The following is a 23,117-nucleotide window of genomic DNA, read 5'->3' on the forward strand; positions in this document are numbered from 1 at the left end:
GATAAGATGTGGTTTTGCTCCTTCTTGGGGACTTGCTCTTAAGAAAAGGACTCGACCTGAACAGGAGGTGCCTTTGCTAGCACAGGAAGTGGAAACATGCATGTTAGAGTCAGATGTGTCTGGGTTCTGCCTCTGCCCGCTATAGCCAGAGAACTTTGAGTCACTCATCACCTGCTTCTACCTCTGAGCTGTGAGGATGGAAGCCTAATGAAGTCTGGAGCTGCAGACACTGAGCACAGCCTCTGAACACATAGGAAACACTCATACATGATGACCTTATTGTCACAGATCCCATTCTGACACTAGCAGTGCTTCTGTCAGGGGTGATTTCACACCCATGGAATATTTGGCAGTTTGTGACATTTCTTGGGGAAGTTGTGCTACTGAAATCTAATGGTTGAGGTCTAGGTGCTGCTAAAATGTCCTTGAGTGCACTACAGTATCCCTACAACAAAGTCCATCCCAAACTGTCACAGTGCCAGGGCTGGATGCCTGCTTCCCATTAAGTCATAGTTATCCTCATAAAATCAAAACCCAGAAGGGCAAAATGAACCATGTTAAGAATGTTAGTATCTAAGAGTATATAAGTCCTTATCTCATGTTGACCAGCTTCAAATACAACACAGGATTTGATTTTTATTTCATCATCTTTGAAAATAAGGCCTTCTTCAGAGAGCATTTTTATTCCCATTGCCACAAATGCTGAGATTTTAATTGGATCTGTTTTTCCATGGCCCGCATTCTAAAGACAAGAAGAGAAACGGGCACCACCGAACATACCAGTTTGGGTGATGTCATCGCTAGGGAAGCCAGCAGCTTAGCTTTCATGCCTTTGTACTGTGTCCATTCATGACATACTTTCCTTCCAGGAAAAAAACATGACTACCAGAGTCTGGGGTGGCCCAGTCCAGATGAGTGCCTCAAAGTCCGCTGGGTAGAGCTAACTGCCATTGTGAGCACCTGGCTGGCAGTTTCTTCAAAAAACATTGAGTGAGTATCTTTGGCATGACCTTACTCATGGAATTTCCTTACCAGTGAACCACAAGGCCTCAGCCGACTCCAGCATGTCTTGTGTCATCAAAGGCCACTTCTAGCCCTTTGGTCAGCAGAGCATGACCATTGCTACCCACAGCCTCGATGGCCTCAGTCCACTCAAAGAGTGGTAAATGCACCCCCAGCCCAGATGCTTTCACTTGCACCGTGCAAGCTGTCAGAAGTCATGGGTGGCATAGCTCATGTTGAAGACCAGATCCTTTTTATAGAAATGCAGAAGCCATTACATAGACATGCATTTTAACACCTGGGAAGATACAAGGAGCAAGGGGGCTTTTGCTGACTTCGCGCCCTGGAAGTGTTGGCATTCCCCAAGCCCTGCTAACCTTGTTCACAGTCATGTCTAGTTGGAGTGACTGCTCTTAGAACTTCCTTCACCATGGATGCAGTGACCCCTCCCAAATTTCTATTTCCACCCCAGACCGTTCCTCAAAGCCCCAGACTTATTTGCACCCACAAGCTCAAGAAGACACATAACTTATTTTTCAATGACGTGTATGTGTGCGGGTATGTGCATGTGTGAATTCAGGTGTCCATGGAGTCTAGACGAGGACATAGAGTCCGTTGGAGCTGGAGTGGCAGGCAACAGTGAGCCACCTGATATGGGCACTGGGAACTGAAGCCGCAAGAGAAGTGTGTGCTCCTAACCCATGAGTCATCACTCCAGCTCCCCCATTTCATATTCTTAGGAAATACGTTCATCCGTGTTGAGGCCAGAAATCTGGATATTATCCTTAGTAATTCTTTTCCTTATCTCTCAAACCTCATCAGTTACTACTTCTACTCCCTGAGACTATTTCAGAATCGTCTGCTTTCCTTCATCCTCTACTGCCACCCAGGCACATGCGTAACCTCCTAACTAGGCCTCTTCCCCTGCTCATGCCTGCCTCTGTTTTGTCCATTTGCTCCCTACTATGAGAGTTTGGATGTAAGGCAGGCCTTCTTGCTCTGCTCCTGGGCCCCCACCCAGTCACAGCCTTTACCACGAGGCCTTTGAGTTCTGTTGCCTCAGGAAAGCTATCACAATCACCCTTCCTCATGGTGCAGAAGAGATGTCTTCCCTTATGAGCACATTTTCACTGTATGTTTTATGACATCACAACTGGAATCATACTCCTTCCAAGACATGAGCAACATAACATGTAGGATTGCATGTGTTGGTATCTGATATGTGGTCAGTTTGGAATAAATAATCAATGGAGCAATAAACGTTACCAAAATAGAAATTAATTTTTTTTTTGGAGTAAGTTTTGGTAGTGCCAAATTTCAGTATTAGTGCATGTGATTGTTCGTTTGGTTATTAGCCTTTGAGAAGTAGCCTCTCAGGCTAGAGAAATAGAGCAAAACCAGAGACTGGTTTCCAGAACCCATAAGCCACTCACTCCAGCACCAGGGACATCTCTGGTCACCTACACACATGTGCACATGCCCATACAGAGATGCACGTATATACATAATTTAAACTTGTCAAAATATTTAAAAAAAAAAATAACTTCTTCAGGTCATGAAGCAAAGTACTTGTATCTGACACCCAGTGCAATGAATGTACAGTTGGATCTGCATAAAATTTACTGTCTTAACTTTTAGATGACTTTTTTCTTTGAGCAGTAAGTGTGCTTCTGTTTGTAAAGGAAAAGGGGGCTGGAGAAAGCAGTATTTGCCTTACTGCTATCTGTTCCCTAAAAGCAGAAATCCTAGGAGAAAACCCACTCATTTCAAACGCTCCCAGGTGAGAAGTCCCCTATGGAAGTTAGCTGTGCTGATTGTTAGAGCTCTCTCTCCCAACTTGGATTTCCATGGCTGATGTGGTCATCCCCATTTTCCAGCATCACAGAACACATAGACTTTGCCACACCCATACAGCAGCCAGCAATGGAACCACTGTGCAATGGTAATCTCCCCACAAGCATGCATACCCTGGACCACCTACATGGAGTATCCAACAGAGCCAGCCTACACTACACGGGGGAGAGCCAGCTAACAGAGGTGAGTACTCAGCCTTGTTCAGGCTGATGTAATGTTGGCCTGACAGCCAGGATGTAGCTGACAGCAGAAAGCAAGAGTGAGTGACCAGGGCTCTTTTTGCTTTATTTTTCTTTAGTTGGCCCTGATCACAGTAGCTTTCAGCCAAGCTCAATTCTGTTCAGGCCAGAGCTTGTCCTTCTTATGATGGTAACCAGCGTACCCCTCAGGGTGAGCCAGCTTCTGCTTTCCCACAGAAAGGCTCAGAGGAGAGACATTTTGGGGCAGTTATTTTTCTGTTGACATTGTTAAGAAAGGCAGGAAGACCAACCCAGCATATCCCTAGTAAAAACTGTACCTCAAGAAAGAACTGGAAGACATGCCACAGGTACACGTGTTAAAGAGTAAGTTAAATAACATAGCACCCAGTAGACAGTGGCATAATTAGGAAAGATGCAGTAGAAATGTCCTGCTGGTCATTTTTATGTCAACTAGACACAAGCTGGAATCATTTTAGAAGAGAGAACCTCAGTTAAGAAATGTTCCCACCGGACTGGCCTCTGGTACGTTTTTTGTTTGTTTTTTTTTTTATTGATGTGGGAGGGCCCAGCTCCCCGTGGCCAGTGCCACCCCAAGGCTGGTGGTCCTGGGTTCTATAAGGAAGCAGGCTGAACAAGCCGTTAGGAGCAAGCCAGTAAGCAGCACTCCTCTGAGACCTTTGCATCAGCTCCTGCCTCCAGGTTCCTGAGCTGCTTGAGTTCCTGGGGAGTATGACCTGAGAGTTGTAAGCTGAAATACACCCTTTCCTCTACAGGTTGCTTTAGTCATGGTATTTTATTGCAGCAATAGAAACCATAACTAAGACATGTATTTATTGGCATGAAGAAAAGTCAGGAATATATTTTATGATTACAGTATGCACACACACCACATACACACATGGCAAATATCTGAATCTATGTGAGGGTATTAACAGTGCCTGTGCAGGTGACAGAACTGTAAGTAGTTCTGTTACCCTTATTTTCGAATGTTGCAATAACTGTGTTTTCTGTATCTGTAATTTCCACTAAGTGGGAGAGGACCATGGGCTGTCAGAGTCAGCTTAAGTGTGTCTTCCACAGAATGGCTGCACAGCAATGTCCCAAAAAAACCATTTTGATGTCATACTCTGCCCCTAGCTCAACAGCATCCAAATCTGGTCTCATTTTCAGCCCCTCTCCTTCTATTCCAGGTATTACAGAATCTTGGCAAGGACCAATATCCGCAACAATCGCTTGAACAAATAGGCACCCGAATCGCCAAGGTTTTGGAAAAAGTAAGTCTCCCAAGATAACTAGAAATTGTTGCCTAACCTCTGACTTCTTTCTAGACTATTGGTCCCTACATGATTCTCACCTCTTCTGCCTGTCACTAAAGTGACCTGATGCCTTCTTTCCTCTGCCTGGGTATTGAGAGGCAGTGCTGCTGGGGAAATGGGGAACCTGGGTATAGGAAGTAGCTCAGTATGTGGCACGGAGAAACAGAACATGATGGACAGGAAATACCTTGTGAAGTAGCTTTTTTACTCAGTCCTGAAGCACATTTACAACCCTGCAGTTCCTCCAGCTCGGAGAAGGTACCTGAAATGGCTAAGATGACTTACCTGTGTTTGTGTGATACTTTTAGAGAAGGGGAGTTACCTTTTAATTTTGATTACTCCGTAGCTAAGAATCTAGTCCTGTCTGATATTGAAGAGGTTACTCAATAACAGTCAATAAGGGGAGCAACTCACTTCATTGTGAACATGACAGGATGTTATAACAGCTGCCTTCTTTTGGGTGTTACACACCGGGGTTGTCTGTAATGAAGATAGGGCACAAATGTGATCTACAGATAAATAAATAGAAGTAAGGGTTGCGGAAATGGCTTGAGGTCAACGTAAAAGGCATATGGAAAGTGGAGGCATAAGACAGGCTGTGATGGCCATTTCTGAATATGTCCCTGGAAGTCCACTACCAGAAAGGAAAATCCTGGGTCAGGCAAACAGCAGGTACAGTAGTGATCCATCCTCAGGACCACCATAAAAAGGAACAGGAAGGCTCACTAGAGAGAACGCAGCCGAAAATTCCTGTGGGGGCCAAAAGCACAATTTAATCCTGACTTCTTGCCATGAATTTTAAAAAGAATGTGAAACAGCTGACTTTATGAATCAAGATTGCAGAGCAAAACTAAAAATGCAGGGAGAGGTTAGCAAAGGGTGTGAAAACAGGATTCTCAGCCTGAATGCCAGCAAACAGGAGAAAGAGTCACAGGAGGGATGGCAGATTGGAGGTAGCAGCAGGAGAATACAGATGAACACAGGAAGGGAGGTACAGGGTGGAAAAAGTAAAATGGAAGAGATAATCAAAAAGAATGGAAGAAAACACGATAGGGGAAAAAAAATGTAACCCAAGCTAGAATTAAATAAGACTTGGCAAGTTCTTTTAATTCTGTAAAATATGTCTGGTTAAAAGTGCATCTTCTGTGACAGAAACTGATCCAAAGGAGTTAGCAACAATGCTTATCCAAGCAAATTATTCTATTTTAATGAAGCAAGAGATAGTCCTTGACACTTCTCTCCTGACACAGCAGTTCAGTCTCCAGGAGAGATCACCCCACTTCAGAACAGTGCATCCACACAGACAGGACCCCAAGTGTGAGAGTGAGCTCACTGAGAGCGGGGCTGGAGCTTAGAGGCTGCTGGGTCTGGAGGATGATGAGGAGCCCAGGGCTAGTGGAGCTGACCCGCAACCCCCACTCTGAGCCAGCAAGTCTGCAAGAGCAACATAGCTAGGCTTGGGAGAGCCAGAAAATGAGACACAGGCAAAAGAGCGGTCTGAAAGAGAAACAATGGCACAGTCAAAAGAATTACAAATGAAGGAAATTATGTCCAGATGAAGACAGAAGAAGACGTAACACAAGCAAGCCCACTGGATAATACCCAAGGGAAACAGAACATAGAAAGGATCATTCTTTATCAAAAGGAGGCAGAGCTGTGGGTGGAGAATTCCAGGTTTAAGAGCATCCAGGGCTGCATAGTGAGTTCAAGGCCAACATGGACTGGAGAGTGAGGCCTTGTTTCAAAAACACAAACCAGAGCCCTCCTCCCTTCCCATCCCCCCAAAAAAATAAATAGGAAATGAAGAAAAATTCTAATAAAATTCTCTTCTCCCCCCCTTATTTGTGTGTGGGGGTCTTGTGCACTGAATGCAGATATACACAGCATACCTATGTGTTGCTCAGAGACAATTATTAGGAATTGGCTCCTCCCACCTTGTGGGTTCTTTGGTCAAACTTAGATCTTCAGTCTTGTGTATGAATGGCTCTACCTGCTGCACCATCTCACCTGTCTCTGAAAGTGTTTTTTAAGAAAATGTATTTGAATATTATTGAATAGACTCGTGTTAGTGGGTTTTTAACAAGGACACAATTCCAGAAGTCAGTGGAGTAATATATTTAGGATGCTGAAGGAAAAAACTGTGAGCCTTGAGCTACCAAGTTGACTGTGAATATAAAGTCTGTAGGCAAATGGTGGTGACCCTGCAGTGGCTGTTGCTCCCATGTGCCCCTTCTGAGAAGCTGCCCATGATGGCATTTGCTCTGCACAGCCTGCAAGTGCTGCATTCAAGATACACCTACATAAACTTTAATAAGATTTAAAATACAAGATTTTAAATGCAAATACCAAACCCACTGGAAACCACAAGCTTAAGGAGACAGGAGAAGCACAATTTTTTTGTTAGTGTTGGTGGTTGGTGGTACAGCACTCCAGACTTGGTACAGAGAGCAGCCGTCCATCTCTTCACAGTTCTTGCCCACTTGCCAGGCAAGACACCCAAGACTACTCCATGCATGTATTTGATGCCTCCCAGGAAGGCTGTGAGAACAAGAGTTGACCAAGCTCCAGCTGCAGCTGTCTCTACATTAGTCATACAAAGTGCCTGACTCAAGGCTCTGCTCAGAATATACATTTCCCACCTTTAGTCCTTCAGGGAAGCAAGAGTGAGACCAGTAGTGCCTTGGTGGAATTCGTGGAAACCAGAAGCCATATTATAGTGCTACATAAAGAAAATGGCGGACCTAGAATTCTGTGCCAGCCAGAGTATTCTTCAGAAGCTGAGGGGATAGGTAGATATGTTCGCTTGATCAAAAGCTGAGAATATTTCCTACTAGTAGATTTAAAGTGATAAAATGTGAAGGGAGATCTGTAGGAAAATAAGCTCAGGTAGAAGTATGGATAGGCAAGAAATGGGCAACAAAAAGTAAAACTTAAGTGACTACACAAAGGAATGGTTGATGGCAGCACCTCAGCACCTCGCTCTTTGGACCATCAGAAATGTGCGGTAGCTGTTGCATAGGGAGGAGAGAGCAGGAAGCAGGGTTTAAAGCCCTACTATTTAACTGGTGTCAGATTGTAAGAGTAATAATTTACATGTACATAGGCTAACTACCTAAATTATTTTAAAATGCAGTTTAGGAGAAGGAAAATGCAATAGCATGAAGTGTTTGATTAAATTGAAGGAAGTCAAGAAAGGTAAGAACATAGAAACATCAAACTAGTGACAGAAACGGACGCATCAGGAGATGGGCACCAAGGCAAAAATGTAAGTCATTGTCATTGGCTTTTTAAATCTAGCCGCTTGCTGCTTAGAAGGGACACTTTAAATATCTGAATATGAAAAGGTTGAAAGTACAGATGAAATATGACATGATGGAAACAGTGACAACAAAGAGTTGAGGATCACTGCACTCTTATCTCAAGGACACATTGAGAGGAAAAACATTAGTGGAGTTAAAGTGGTATTTCATAAGGACAAAGAGGTACAGTAAGCTGAGTAGTTACTCCCAAAAAGGTGTCCTTATCTGAATCCCTAGAGTGTGGGCTTAGATTTTTCCTGACCCCTTTATTTAGGGTTCTTAAATGCTTCCACCTCCCTTCCATCTACTGACTAGAGGTAGGGGAGAAAGAGGTTATTAGATAAAGAGGGTTATAGACCTTAGAAGTAGTTCCTTGGGATGAGTCCACTCTTCGTTGTCCAGACACCAGCAGTCCAGTCCAAAGGCCAACACCAAACAGCAACACGAATCAGCACAATTCAGATCATGACAAGTCAGTGAAAGCAGAAAGACTCAGTTGGATTTCCCCGAGAAATTCTCTGGAACATTTCTCTCTGCGAAGTCAAGTGACGAAGCATGACTATCAGCACAATGATATCGATTCAAAAAGCAATTTCTCATTGTCCATGGGCTTCTATATATCTCCTCTCCTGAGAGTTTACTCCTGGAAGTTCTCAGCTGGCCAAAATCACACCTCTCGCACAGACAGCTCACAGCAAAACATCATGTGCTTCCACTGGTCTTCCACTTCACTAGAGTCTATGAAAGGTACCTTAGATCAAAGGGGAAATTTTGCAGTGAATATTTTCAGAATTGAGAGGTGAAAATGTTATTCTGGTTTGTATAGGAAGGCAATGTATGCACAGGTAGCCTTCAAGTAAAGAGGAAATATAACTCAGATATAAGAGCCCATTTGCCAGTCACCACCAGAGGCCAAAGGAGATAGGAAATGACTCTCCCCACAGTCCTATGCAGGTAGTTCAGCCCTGCTGATCATGGTTTTGCACAGTGATGCTGATCTGGGTTTTTTGTCTCCAGACTATGCAAATAACAAATCTCTATTTCATTAAATCACCAAGGTTAAGTCAGTTTGGCACAGCAAAGGAAGCTAGTTAATTAATACAATGTGGATGATCCCTATTAACTGTTTGTATTCAATAACATGGCTCTGAAATGCATACAGTGTAAGCATGGACTTACTTAAAATAAAACCTACCTATCTAGGTAGGTTTTAATAAACATCTTGTAATAGCTGAAAAACAGGAAAAAATAGCAATTGTACACCTGACCCACATGACATATGCAGAACATCATATCTGAAAATGACAGGCTCATTTTTTTTGTTTTGTTTTTAAGACAGGGACAGGGCACTTCCTTATTTACAAGTGCCTAAGAAAAAGGAAGAGAGCTGTGCATGGTGTCCCATACCTGTAATCCCAGTACTTGGAGAGGCAAAGGCAAGCAGATCTTTGTGAGTTCAAGGCCAGGCTGGTCCACAAAGTGAGTCCAGGACAGCCAAAGCAACACAGAGAAATCCTGTCTCAAAAATCAAAATAAATAAATGAAAAGAGGAAAGAGGGTCATATACCTAATTAGTTAAAAAAAAAAAAGTAGCTAATCAAGGAGGACCCTGGGTAAGTCCTCTTTCAAAAAGGCAAATGGGACAGACATTGGAAAAGAAAGAAAACAGGGAATAGGACAGGAGCCTACCACAGAGAGCCTCTAAAAGACTCTACCCAGTAGGGTATCAAAACATATGCTGAGACTCATAACCAAACTTTTGGCAGAGTACAGGGAATCTTATGGAAAAAAAAAGGAGGGGGGGGGGGATAGAAAGACCTAGAAGGAATAGGAGCTTCACAAGGAGAGCAACAGAACCAAAACCTCTGGGCATAGGGGTCTTTTCCAAGATTGATACTCCAACCAAGGACCGTGCATAGAGAAAATCTAGAACCCCTGCACAGATGTAGCCCATGGAAGCTCAGTGTCCAAGAGGGTTCCCCAGTATTAGGAACAGGGACCATCTCTGACATGAACTCATGGGCTGGCTCTTCGATCACCTCCACCTAAGGGGGGAGCACCCTTACCAGTCCACAGAGGAAGACAATGAAACCAGTCCTGATGAGACCTGATAGGCTAGGGTCAGATGGGGAGGAGGACCTCCCCTATCATTGGACTTGGGGAGTAGGAGAAGAAGAGTGTGGGATTAAGAGGGGAGGGAGAAGGGGACTACAGCTGGGATACAAAGTGAATAAACTGTAATTAATAGAAATAAAAATTTAAAAAAGTTTAAACAGCATTCCAAAATTTGAAATCATTTGATATATCTGACCAAATATATTAAGCTAGAAAATAAGTAAAACTGTAAAAAATAAAAATTAGTTTTTTCATATAGATATGAAGAAATTGTAAACTTATAAAAGATTTCTAACACTGAGGGAAAATCTAAAACAATGCTGAAAGATATAACAAATGGAAAAATACAGCTGTGTATTTTCCTGATTGTAAAGTCCCTACAGCGTAAGAATGTTAGTTCTTCCCAAGTTAATTTGTGATTTTTAGCAATAACAATAAAAGTGCTGTGTTTTCTCCAGCACCAGACAAGCTAATTGTAAGTTTATCCACAACCGTGAACAATGAAGAATTACCAGGCAGACTGTGAAAAAGAATAGTTGGAGAAGAGGAGGATTTAACCTCATATTAAACATACATGAAGTCCTTAATTAAAACTGTTTAATAGTAGTGCATGAACACATAGACTGATGAGAAAGGACAGAAAGCTAATTGCGTGTGGCAGCTCAGCATATAAAGGCAGCACCCCAGCACAGAAAAATGCATGTTTTATGCTGGATAGGAAACAGGTAAGATTAAATCCATTCCTTACACTTGCGCTGAGATAAGTACTAAGTGGATTGCAGACATAAACCAATATAAAAACGAATCTCACGTAAGTACAGATAGAATGTGGGGTCCCTCTGGGACCTGAATGTGGCAAACATTTCCTGAATAACTCAGAATTCACATGCAGAATGGGAAGAGGTTAACAAATTACGTAAGTATTAAAAACTACCATTTGCATAAAGACTATAACCAAAGTGAAATGGCAAATGTAAACCTAGGAGCTATAGTTTCAGGGTTTTTAAGCTTAATTTGTAAGGAGCTCCTAAAAGGAAGAAATGTCAGTATCTGTTATGATAGGCTAAACATAATAGAAGAGATGGTTAATGAAGGAAGAAATGATGAAAATATTCAGACTGAATCATAAGACAGAAAGAGGCCAGAAACTATAAAGCTTTTCATGTTAAAGGATTATATGGCAGGGGTGGTGGGGTGATGGGGTGATGACTGGGCTAGAGAGATAAACTGGTGGTCTCAGTGAGAAGTGGGCTGCTGAGCCCACTCATCCCCACAGCATACTGGCAACCTCAGTAACAAAACACAAAGACAGAAAGCTGAGCTAAAAGCCATGGAAACATCTGGGACAGTCTCACCCTACTATGAAGGCAAGACTTCCAGTTCTCAACTCGCCATTGAAGACAGGCTTCTGATAAATATCCCAGGGTTTCATTTGGAAAGCCTGGATATTTGTGCCTTTAAAAAGAACCCAAATCAGGGAGCAGACTTTGTCCCCTGGTATAGCAGCCAAAACTCAACTCTCAGGAATGGAATTAAGTCAGCCATCCCTTGCCCAGCTGTGTCAGGAGAAGACAGATGCTCTCTGTGAGAATAAAACTGTGGCTCAGCATCTGCCACCAAGCCTAATGACCTGAGTTTGACCCCTGGGATCCACATGGTAGAGAAGAGAACTAACATAAGCTGCCCTCTGACCTCCATATGAGTGTTACAACGTGTGTGTGCATATGTACATGCAGACACAGGCATGAAAGGGAGAGAGAGAGAGAGAGAGAGAGAGAGAGAGAGAGGAAGGAACGTAAAATCTTACTGATGCTGTGGGATAAAAATATATGTCATGGGTCTTCCTAAAGATAGATGCGCACAGCCTGGTACATAGTCAAGCAGTTGATAGCATTGTCTCAAGGACATACTTGTACACTTGTGTTTGTAGCAGTACTCTTCCATGTGGCCAAGTTGTAGGATCAGTCTAAATGTGCATCAACAAAGGGATGGCCAAATGAAACGTATATAAATACAAGGACTCAGCCATTAAAAAGGAAGGAATCTTTGCCATCTTCTACAGCATAGGTAAGTTTCAAGGAGGAATGCTAACCAAGTCTGCTGGAAAAGGTCAGATACTAAATGATTCCACTTATGTATCAGAACAGTCAAACACACATATCAGACATTGGAGTACAGTGATAGTGCCCTGGCAGAGACCAGAGGGAAGGAGCTGCTGTTTAATGTAGTTTCAGCTTTCAGATGGAAAAGTCTTGCAGATTGATTGTATACAGTGTAGTGCTTGAAGCACTGCCATATTGCACATTTAGAAATGATGATCATAAATTTTATGAAGTCAGAGTAGACATTGGAACATAAGATTAGTCATAGGTATGGAGATAAAACACATTAACATGAGATATTAGAAAATATCCAACCTGGAATAAAGAGTTAAAGGTATTTAAGGAGCATTCACATGAGGGTTAGAAGACATGAGGCACATCCAAGAAAAGAACAAACAACCTCAGAGTCCAGCGTAAGTCCAGGAAGAAGAGAGAGCAGTTGCAGAAGCAATGTTTGAGAAAGAAGTAAGAACTAAGCATTTCTAACAATGATAAAGGACATTTTCCATAGAATTAAGAAAGTCTGGGATCCAAAATTGTGAATACACAGAATTGTCAGCATAACATCATAGTGACTGTGGACAAAACACAAGAACCTTACAAGACAGAGGGAAAGGTGTCATGTTCACATGAACTACAGCAAGTTTCTCAACATGGGAGTCAGAGCAGAATGCAAAAGAAGCTCAGCTACTGAAGGAAAACACTGCTGTCCTAGATTTCCCTCAGAAACCACACAGAACAAAGGGACTCTTCACTGTGTGTGATACAGGGAAACAGACAGACAGACAGACAGACACACAGGACAGAAATAAGAGGCCACAAAGCCCCACAGTATTCAGTGGGAAAATGTTTCTTGAATAAATGACTGTTAAAATACGGGGGCCACCCTCCACTGTAGTCCCTAAAAGTCAACTTGAGTTAAGTCATAGGTATGAATACCAAAGCCGAGGCAGTAGAGCTGTCGGGATACCATTGGAGATCTTCGAGTCCTTAGAGTAGGAGAGTCCAGAACACAAAAAGCATGAACTCTGCAGGCAAAATGGAAGACTAGACCTCACTAAAATTAAAGCTCTTCAACAGATGCTTTAGAAAAGAGGCAAGCTACAGAGTAGAGCCAGGCGTTCATGGCTTATGTATCTAACACAGGATTTGAACCCAGCAATTATAAAGCGCACTTATAAACGTAAACCAAAACCCAAAGAAATCACGTTTACAAATGTAGGTCTAAAAGGAATAAGATTAATGGCAAATGTTGGAGAGGATGTACACATCTGCCAGTGGGAAATGAAGTGGGGTGATTGCTTTGTAAACAGAGTGGCCGCTTACTGTAATTTAAATCACATGACTCAGTAATATTACTGCTACACATTTCTGAAAGAGATGTGAAAGCATATGTCCACAAAAGTCCTCATTTAAGCCCTACTCATACTTGCCAATGAAATTGGAACACTGGGACTGCATCGGACAAATGGCATCGGACAAATGGGTAAACACTGGCATATTCATAGCTGGATACTGTTCAGCCCAAAAGAGCCAACATCCACAAAACTCAAAAATATGCTAATAAAAGAAGCATTTACTCATTTTGTAAAGTGTTTGCCATATGTATTAGTCAGGGTTCTCTAGAGGAATAGAGCTGATAGAGTATGTATGAGAGAGATGGAGACAGAGACAGAGAATTAAATGAGTGGAAAATACCCACTAAAGTTAAAACCCATGGCTACAGGAGTGCATGTACAAGAGGAAGTTATGCTGATATGGTGTTAGATTGCTTATAGGATATGGCCGAGGTACTCTAACTAAGCACATACTAGAGAATCTGAGAGTTTCTCAGGTCACCAGCCTGGATATCTCAGAAGGTCCCATCTGTCACCAAGGCCTGCAGAGTTTCTGGAGAGTTGCTGGTCTTTATCCTACATTAGAACTCAGAAGCTGGTTCTAATGTCAATGAAGAAATGCTGCAGCAGTAGGATAGATGAACTTGCCAGCACGACTGAAGGCAAACAGGCAAAATGCAAAATTTTCTTCTTCCATGACCTTTTATGTAGGCTGCCACCAGAAGGTACTTCCCTCATTTGGATGGTGCTTCCACTTCAAACAATCTAATCAAGAAAGTTCCTCCTACGAGTGGGCAGAAGCTTGCATTTTAGTTGCTTCTAGAGCCAGTCAAGTTGACAACCAAGATCAGCCATCACACCCCTGAAAACACGAGGAAATGAGTTCAGTCCCCAGAACCTATATTCTACAAGCCAGGCGTGGTAACACATGCTCATGATCCCATTGCTGTAGAGGCAAATGCAGGATTCACAGGGCTCCTGGCCAGTCCGATAGCCTGCTTGATTAGCTGCATGTCAGAGAGTCTTAGCTAACAATGCAGGCACCTGAGAAATGACACCCAGATATCCTCTGGTGTCCATGCATGTCCATATGCTCCTCCTCCAGTATACATCCACCAACCTCATGACACACACACACACAGTGTGTGTTCAGCCCTATCTGTGGGGTTCTAGACACAAACTAGAATTAGGTTTGTTCTACCTGTGCTGATAGAAGTTGTTCTGCTTCCTGGGGAAGGTGTAGACAGAAGCAGCAGGAAGGGACTTTCTGAATTGTTGGGTATTTGACTAATTGTCAAAGTTAAATGTCCCATTTAGGATCTCAGTATTTCTAGGTGAATTATGCCTCAATTCTTTAAAAAAATAAAATAAAATAAAGTTTAAATAAACCACCAAAAGATGTCTAGACTACCAAAGACAGAAAAATGTATGTTATCAACAGACTTCAAAAAATCTCTAGCAGGGTCTTTTCAGGCCAAAGGAAAATGATCATAGATAGGCTCAGAAATGCTAGAAACAACAAAGAGCATGTGACAAAATCAGTACTGGGTATAAATGAAAATAAGGCCAGACAAAGGAGTAGACAACCCCTCTCGAGTAAAGCCCGGGGCTTTCCTTCGGAGTGCACAGGAAAGAGGCGGTTATGTTGACAAGTTTAGGCAGTGGGTCCAGCTAAGCGTTTCTCATTCACATATGGCCTCTCTCAGATAGACATGGGCCAGGAAAGACAGTGAGCTACCACTCGGCAGTGGGTGTGTACTTCCAAGTGAACGGCACAGATTATTCTCTGCCTAAGGATCCAGTTACATGATCCATCATATCTTAGGTCTCTCAGGTTCCATTTAAGCATCCTATTCTTTGTTAATGGTCTCATGGACCTAGAATCCTGAGGAGGCTAGGGGTCTTCACAAGTTATATTCATGTTTTATTATAATTACCCCATCCAGATACAGTTCGTCAATAAGGGTCATTTTCACCATAAGCTCTGTTCATTCTAAACACCCTTTATTAGAAGACCTGAAAAGCTAACCGAGCATTGTTTCCATTGTAGCTCCACAGGCTAAAGTCCTTTGCTGTGAGTTGGTGGCTTTCTATAGTACTCAAGGTACACCAGACTCATAATCTTGTTGAAGCCTAATGATGGGCCCATGTGGCCCTCTCCCATATTTAGTACATCCAGGGTCAAGCTTGCAATTTGCATTGCCACTTTGTTCTCAGGTGATACTACTAGTCTGAGCAAACAGGTGCCTTAGCACAGGGTTGTGGGAGCCACCGAGTGCTTGCTTCCTGTTGACCATGGGCAGAATAGCAAAGATCTCTGTGTCCTCTTGCCTTCAACTTTTTAAAATAGCCATTACCCTTTAGTATTCTTCAAGTGCCCATCTGTAATTATCTCCTTGGGGAATTATTGAGTTTGCATTGCCATTAATTATCACCAACTGTCATCAGATGACATTAATTAGACTCCACTTTGGGCGCAGATCGATAAGCATCATCACACCCTCAAGACTCTGAGCCTTTCACATGTTCTCAGATGCCTCTGCAGAAGCCCCTCTGTGCCACCAGATTTGCATCAAGCTGCCACCCTCACCACTGCAGCATGTGTGCGGTTGTCACATGGTCCTATTTGCCTTTGTGAGCTGGTCCAGAGGAGTTCTCCCTCCATGCGTCCCATTTCCTGGGTGCAGGCTCAAAGGTGTGAGTCCAAGCTGTCTGGGTCAACCAACAACCCAACCTGCTGGTGGCGCGTCTCTTCACAGTGTGGATTGCCGTTAGCTTTGCAGTCTCAGTCACCTGGTTTCCCCTTATCACCTGAGCTTTTGAGTTGCTCCTCTATAAAAGTTACTGTGGTGTCAGGAACTGTCCTCTGCTTCTTCTGGTGGCGTCACAGGTTCCGGTGTTACATTTGGTTATCACAGGTTTTGTGTGCTAAGAGAGCACCTGTGCTCCTGAATCAGAACTAGAAGTAAGGCTGTCTAATACGTTGTATCATTTGTAAAATACACATTCCCATCTTCATGTACTGGAGACTGCAGCAGGGCCTGGCCTCATTCTGAGAAGCACCTCAGTGTCTCAACTGTGGTGTCTGAGCTCCGAGTGACACTGAAAGGAACCAGGATTCCTTGGACAAATCACCTTTTTAAAAAGATTCATTTACTGCTGCAAATGTACGGATTCCTCGGTGAACCTGTGTGTCACAGGTACCCATAGAGGCCACAGAGGGCAAAGGATCCCCTGAAGCTGGAGTTCCTGTGGGTGCTGGGAACGGTACTGCAAGTACAGTACATGCTATTGACCATGGAGCCTCTCCCTAGCTCCTTGGAAACCACACCCACCAAGTCTAACAAAGAATCACACAGACACAACTTAAATAAGCTCCCATTGGACGGTAACTTGAGTGATGAGATTAGTAAGTACAGTGAATGGAACTTATTACATGTATTTAAACTAATAAATTCGCTATGGTAATTTTTGTATAGGGTGCATGAGAACAACTTATTAAAATGTAAGTAATGAGGAAAATAGAATGCATATATTTTTTCCTTCTAAATCAGCTGTGCTTTGATATAAACAAATAACTGATGTGTAAACTATATAGGACGTTCCAACGAAAACACTAGGAATGATAGTTCTACTGTGTCATGGGTGTTGCCATGCTCATGGGTACATGGTACTTCTTGTCACTGCCTTCATACACAGATAGCGACACGGTGTGTGTGTGAGCGATGTTGAAAGCTCAAAGCACTGTCTGAAAATATTCCTGCCCTACTCTACCCTAAGAAGTCAAATTAGAGCCCAGTCTGGTCCCTGATACGTAATAGTGCTGGGAAAGAGGAGCATGTTAGGTGGAATCACTGGGAAGCGTGCGAGAGTGCGGGGGTGGCTTCATAGGACGGAGCCCCACTGCTTTGCAGAAATAATTGGTGAAGAAAAGTAGGTAGGATCCAGAGATCAAATGAGATGTGAGGAATGTGCCAGCCAATTGCAGTATGTAGACCTCACTTAAACTATTGTTCAAACTGTAACAGCAAAGCAGAACTTTCATAATCCAATTGGGGGAAATATGAACAACTGATGAAATCAAACAATAAGTTGCAATATTTTAGACGTAACTTATTAACCATGGGCTTTCTTATGAGTTTTTACCTCAGCAGTACCCTGAAAAATGTATTGGTGAGATTATATAAAGACTGGGATTTGCTTCCATTTAATATAATGGAGGGTGCAGATAGAGAGAAAACGGGTTGGCCAATACAGAAGCTAGTGATGAGCACATGGCGCTGTTACACTGCTTTCTTACTGTGTGTGCACTTTACATAGCTTTAATTACACTTACTCGTGTGTGCACATGCAGGGATCAGCTGACAACTTGCTGGTTGATTTTCTTCTTCTGTCATGTGGACTCCAGGAACCAAACTCAAGTGGTCAAAGTTGGCAACAAGCACCTGTACCTGCTGAGCCATCTTGCTGACCCATGTTGGCACTTTCTAAGCATCCATTATAATATATTCTAAACAAATTTAAACATTATAAAGTAACAAAAAAATAGCCTCTGATAGCAAGAATGAAAAATCAAATGAAATCAGAAAGGAATAAATAAAACCTAACTGGCAGGGTTTTGGTGGGGTTTTTTGGGGAGAGGGGATATTTTTAAAGAGGATCTAGTGTAATCCAGGCTGACCCCAAACTCACTGTGGAATTGAAGATGACCATGAGTTCCTGAACCTCCTGCCTTCACTTCCCCAGTGGTGGGGTCACTGTGTACACTAGCTGAAAGTGGAACACCTTAAACTAAAAATGTAATTATTAAGAACTTTAGCCACACAATAGTGGATGGCTTAGATGAACCTAATTAGTGACTTACAAGCTTCATGTAAGAAATCATGTGGGGATTGATCATCTTACCCCTTCTTGCTTAGCTTCTTTAGGTGTACAGATTTTAGTATGTTTATCCTATCTTATAGGTCTAGTATCTGCTTATAAGTGAGTATATACCATGTGTGCCTTTCTGCTTTTGGGATACCTCACTCAAGATGATCTTTTCTAGATCCCACCATTTGCCTGCAAATTTCATGATTTCCTTGTTTTTATTTGCTGAGTAATATTCCATTGTGTAAATGTACCACAATTTCTGTATGCATTCCTCCTTTGAGAGATATCTAGGTTGTTTCCAGGTTCTGGCTATTACGAATAAAGCTGCTAGGAACATGGTTGAGTAGATGTCTTTGTTGTGTACTTGAGCATATTTTGGATATATGCCTTGGAGTGGTATAGCTGGATCTTGAGGAAGCACTATTCCTAATTGTCTGAGAAGGTGCCTAATTGTCTGATTTCCCAAGTGGTTGTACAAGTTTACAGTCCCACCAGCAATGGAGGAGGGTTCCCCTTTCTCCACAACCTCTCCAGCATGTGTTGTCACTTGAGTTTTTGATCTTAGTCATTCTGATGGGTGAAATGTCAGGGTCGTTTTGATTTGTATCTCTCTGATGGCTAAGGACATTGAGCATTTCTTTAAGTGTTTCTCTGCCATTCTATATTCCTCTGCAGAAAATTCTCTTTTTAGCTCCGTATCCCATTATTTTCATTGGATTACTTGATTCGTTGCTTCTTAGCTTCTTTAGTTCTTTATATATATCCTGGATATTAGCCCTCTGTCAGACAAATGGGATGGACATTGGAAGTAGGAGAAAACAAGAAACAGGACAGGAGCCTACCATAGAGGGCTTCTGAAAAACTCTACCTAGCAGTGTATCAAAGCAGATGCTGAGACTCATAACCAAACCTTGTGCAGAGTGCAGGGAATCATATGAAATAAGGGGGAGTTAGTAAGACCTGGAGAAGACAGGAGCTCTACAAGGTCCAAATATATCTGGGCACAGGGGTCTTTTCTGAGACTGATTCTCCAACCAAGGACCATGCATGGATATAACCTAGAACCTCTGTTCTGACGTAGCCCATAGCAGCTCAGTATCCAAGTGGGTTCGTTAGTAAGGGTAACAGGGACTGTCTCTGGCATGAACTCAGTGGCAGGCTCTCTGATCACCTTCCTCTGGGGGCTGCACCGTTGCTAGGCCACAGAGGAAGACAATGCAGCCAGTCCTGATGAGACCTGTTAAGCTAGGGTCAGATGGAAGGGGAGGAGGACCTCCCATGTTAGTGGACTTAGAGAGGGGCAGGGAGGAGTTGAGGGAGGGAGGGTGTGATTGGGAGGGAATGAGGGAGCAGGATACAGCTGGAATACAAAGTAAATAAACTGTAATTAATATAAAAAATAAAAATTTAATTAAAAAAAGAAATTATGTGGATCCTCTATCCAAAGAGTTCCTGAGTATTGGAATATCTGCTAGCCTCAAGCCTGCCTGGTGCTATCTTGCTCATCTTCTCTGGCCACTCTGCTAGCTTCTCACCATCACACTGTTGATAATGCATTGCCAAGTAAAACACTGAACTTAAAAGCAAGAGCATTAAATAAAGAGACAAAGAGATAAGTCATTCAGTAGACAGGAAATGTCTAGATAAGTACGAAAGATCCACACCTGGATACAGTATAATAAAGCTGCCTAACCACTATGGCAGAGATAACCTTAAAAGCATTTGTTCAGTCAGGGTACTGTCAGGAAGACAGAGAAAACACTAGGTATTTTGGAAGAGCAAACTTAACTTAGAAAACTGATTACATTGTTGAAGAAGGATAAAAGGGGGAAAAGGAAACACAGAGGTAAACGATGGCTAACAGCTATAGAGTATCCTTCCAGCCTAGGGGTAGCAGAAGACAAGTGCTGGGGCCTCTCTTATCTTACAGATCCGTAGGAGGCATTCTGCATGGCTGGAACCCTATTTCTCACAGTCTGGCTGCTGATGCGGTGCAGTGAGGCTTGTTCTAGAGAAGCTTAGTGCTCCCAGCTTTGTGTGCTGTTGCTGGAGTGAGTCTGGGTGGCATTTCATTTGAACAGGAAGAACAACATTCCTTGCCCCACCAGCCCTCTAGTCCCCTAGGGTGGACATTCGCAGAACATAACAGGAAGTCTGCTCACAACAGAGAAAGGCGATTTGCAGACTTAAAGCCATAGGACCACAGCGCAGATTATAGAATTAGGCTTTGGACTTGAGGCAGAACAGCTTAATATCAAAGCAGCCATTCATTCATTTACTCATTCAGCAGATATTTACTGAGGGCTTAGTTACTGCACACCACTTTTTAGTGCTTAAGATAAATCAATGAAGGAAAACTGAAGGATTTCTGACATCATAGAGATTGGGAAAGGACAGATCACCTACAGAGGGATGGTGATTGAAATGACAACCTGTTTGCTAGTACTGTCAAAGGCAAATGCCAATTTTGAAAGAACACATACCCCCTAGAATTATATGACCTTCTGTGAGGGAAGGATAAAGACATTTAAAGATAAAAAGCTAAGAAAAGTTCACATCCAAGAGTCCTGCCCCCCAAGGAACTTCTGTGTAGTAACGCCTAAGAAAGTAAGATGATAAAGTTATGAATACTGACTTAACCTATACTTAATGGTTGTAGATTTTAAAAGAAATGACAAAACTGAAATCCTTTTGAGTTAGACTTTTTGGCACTGTGATAAAATACCTGAGGCAAACAGTTTAAAGAAGGAAAACCTGAGCACTCTGGAGGCTGAGTTTGAAGCCAGCTTGAGCTACACAGGAAGACAACATCGTAAGTAGCGGGGAGAAGGAAGGAAGTTCAGTTTGGTTTAGTTTGACTCACAGCTCTTCTTTTATCATAATGTTTTTGTTATGTTTGGAGTCAGCATAATAATGAACATGTATATTAAATTGGGTTGTGTTACTCCCACTTCACTTCTGAGACAGTTCGTGGAGAATCAATCTTACTTTTTCCTTGGATATTTGTTACAGTTCATGTAAGACAGGAGTTTTCTTTCTAAAGGGGGAGTAAACTGTTTTTAATAGACATGGGGCTATTCAAGTGATTTCCTCTCCAGTGACCTTTGGTAGTTGTGTCTGTGAAAGTATTCCTTCTTTTCATGTAAATGGTTGGATTGGTTGATTGATCTACTACCTTTTCAATATCTGTAGGATCTGTAGTGATGTCTCCTGTTACTAATACTTGTGTGAGTGTGTTTTCACGTATATGCATAGGTACACACATCTGTATGTACATACAGAGTCCAAAGAGGGCATCAGATATCCTCTTTGGTCACCCTCAACCTGTTTCGTTCAGGGTCTCTCCCTGAATCTGGGGCTAACGGTTTTTTACCTAATCTAAAGATGAATAAGCTCCAGTGACCACCCCACCCTATCTCCATCTGAGACCCCTGTTTCCACCTGACCCTCCTGACTCCACCTACCTCAGAGCTAGGGTAACAGGTGTGGAAAGGTGCTGGAATCCAAGCTCCAGTCCTCATGGTTGTGTAACCAGAAACCATAACTGTTGAGCCATCTCTCCAGCTACTGCTTCAATGACCATTTTCTTAGTTTGAGTTTTGTTGCAATGAAGAGACACCATGACCACAGCAACTCTTATAAAGAATAACATTTAGTTGGGGCTGACTTACATTTTCAGAGATCAAGAATACACACAAAGAAAGATAATCTGGAAATTCTTAAAATACTCTCAAATAAACTGAGCATTAGGCTAAAGAATGTATTTTCACCAAGAAATATAACACACTTAAGTAGGGGAATTCTACCAATATTTTGGTAAATATTTCAATCCCAACAGACAGACTGTGGAATAAGAGAAAAAGGAACAAGTTTCTAGTTACTTTCTAAGGTCAAAAGTAACCTTGAAAACAAAACTAGACACATGGAAATGTATATAATGCATTATATATAAAAATTGAACTACAAACTTAATTTTATGAGCATAACAATATTATATGCAAAACCTGTTGAAAGACTGGATCCAGCAATGCATTTTTCAGATTTATATTGACCAATGTGGATTGTTCGAGAACATTAGGAAAGTGTTCTACTACTTCTCCAAACTGAACGAAAAGATTCTGAACAGCAGAATGCATTTGAGAAATGCAGTCTCTGTCCATGACATAAACTAATGCAGAATGAGCAGCTGGGGACCACACCATCTGCATTTGGGCCTTCTGAGCTAATTCCTAAGGGAGAAAAGACAAAAATCATTTCAGGGAAGCATGCAAACCCCTACACTCCTTCTCCACCTTGCACATGTATTAGTTACTTCCTGAGGCTGTGGTCAAACACTGTGATCAGGAGAGCCTTCCAGGAGGAGTATGTGGAGTCACAGTTCCAGGAAGGAGAGTCCATAATGGCAAGGGCATGGCAGTAGGCTGCTGGAGCAGAAAACTCACACACTGGAAGAGAGAACTGGAAGTAAGGCAAGGCTAAGCTTAGAGCCCACCCTGGTAACCCCTGGTAACATCCCCCAGCAGGAATGCACCACCTCCCCAACAGCAGCACCAACACCTGAGCTGTGGAGGGCAGGTCTCAGACTGAGCACGAGCAAACAAATCCATACAATTAATAGCACGTGTGAAGAAGGAAATGTAACTAAGAAAGGCTGCTGCTCTTTGTGCAGGCCTCAAAAACTGTACAGTCAGATTTTTCAGGAACATTTTTATCAGGTGGCTGCATATAAGGTCACTAAGTAAAGATAAGTTGCATTTCCATTGTTGCAAAAAATATGTTCATAGCATTTGATATAATGACAAGTAAAGCAGAATCTGTGAACAAAAAAAAAAAAAAAAAATGATAAAAAGTTGAAAGGCACTTTAAAAGGCCTAAATAGAAACAGTGTTGTTGGGTTCTACTTATGTTCATAAATATTTATGTGTTTATACACACCGTGTTTGTGGATTAGAAGACACACACACACACACCATTAGCCTGTCAGCCTGACCTGTAGAATCAATGCTGACAGTAAAAGTGC

The 23,117-nt window shown here is 42.4% G+C and overlaps 1 protein-coding gene across 5 annotated transcripts in view; it reads left to right on the forward strand.

Moving 5' to 3' along the window:
- Positions 1–23,117, forward strand: part of Ttc17 (tetratricopeptide repeat domain 17) — a 102,923-nt gene that overhangs the window by 74,968 nt on the left and 4,838 nt on the right. For all 5 annotated transcript variants that reach the window (XM_021627320.2, XM_021627325.2, XM_060372181.1 and 2 more), the window contains 3 exons: positions 870–990; positions 2,880–3,039; positions 4,247–4,330. In XM_021627320.2, coding sequence (XP_021482995.1) covers positions 870–990; positions 2,880–3,039; positions 4,247–4,330 — 365 coding nt within the window. The remainder of the gene's footprint in view (positions 1–869; positions 991–2,879; positions 3,040–4,246; positions 4,331–23,117) is intronic.

This window comes from Meriones unguiculatus, chromosome 18, assembly GCF_030254825.1.
Source record: "Meriones unguiculatus strain TT.TT164.6M chromosome 18, Bangor_MerUng_6.1, whole genome shotgun sequence".
Lineage (NCBI taxonomy): Eukaryota > Metazoa > Chordata > Mammalia > Rodentia > Muridae > Meriones > Meriones unguiculatus.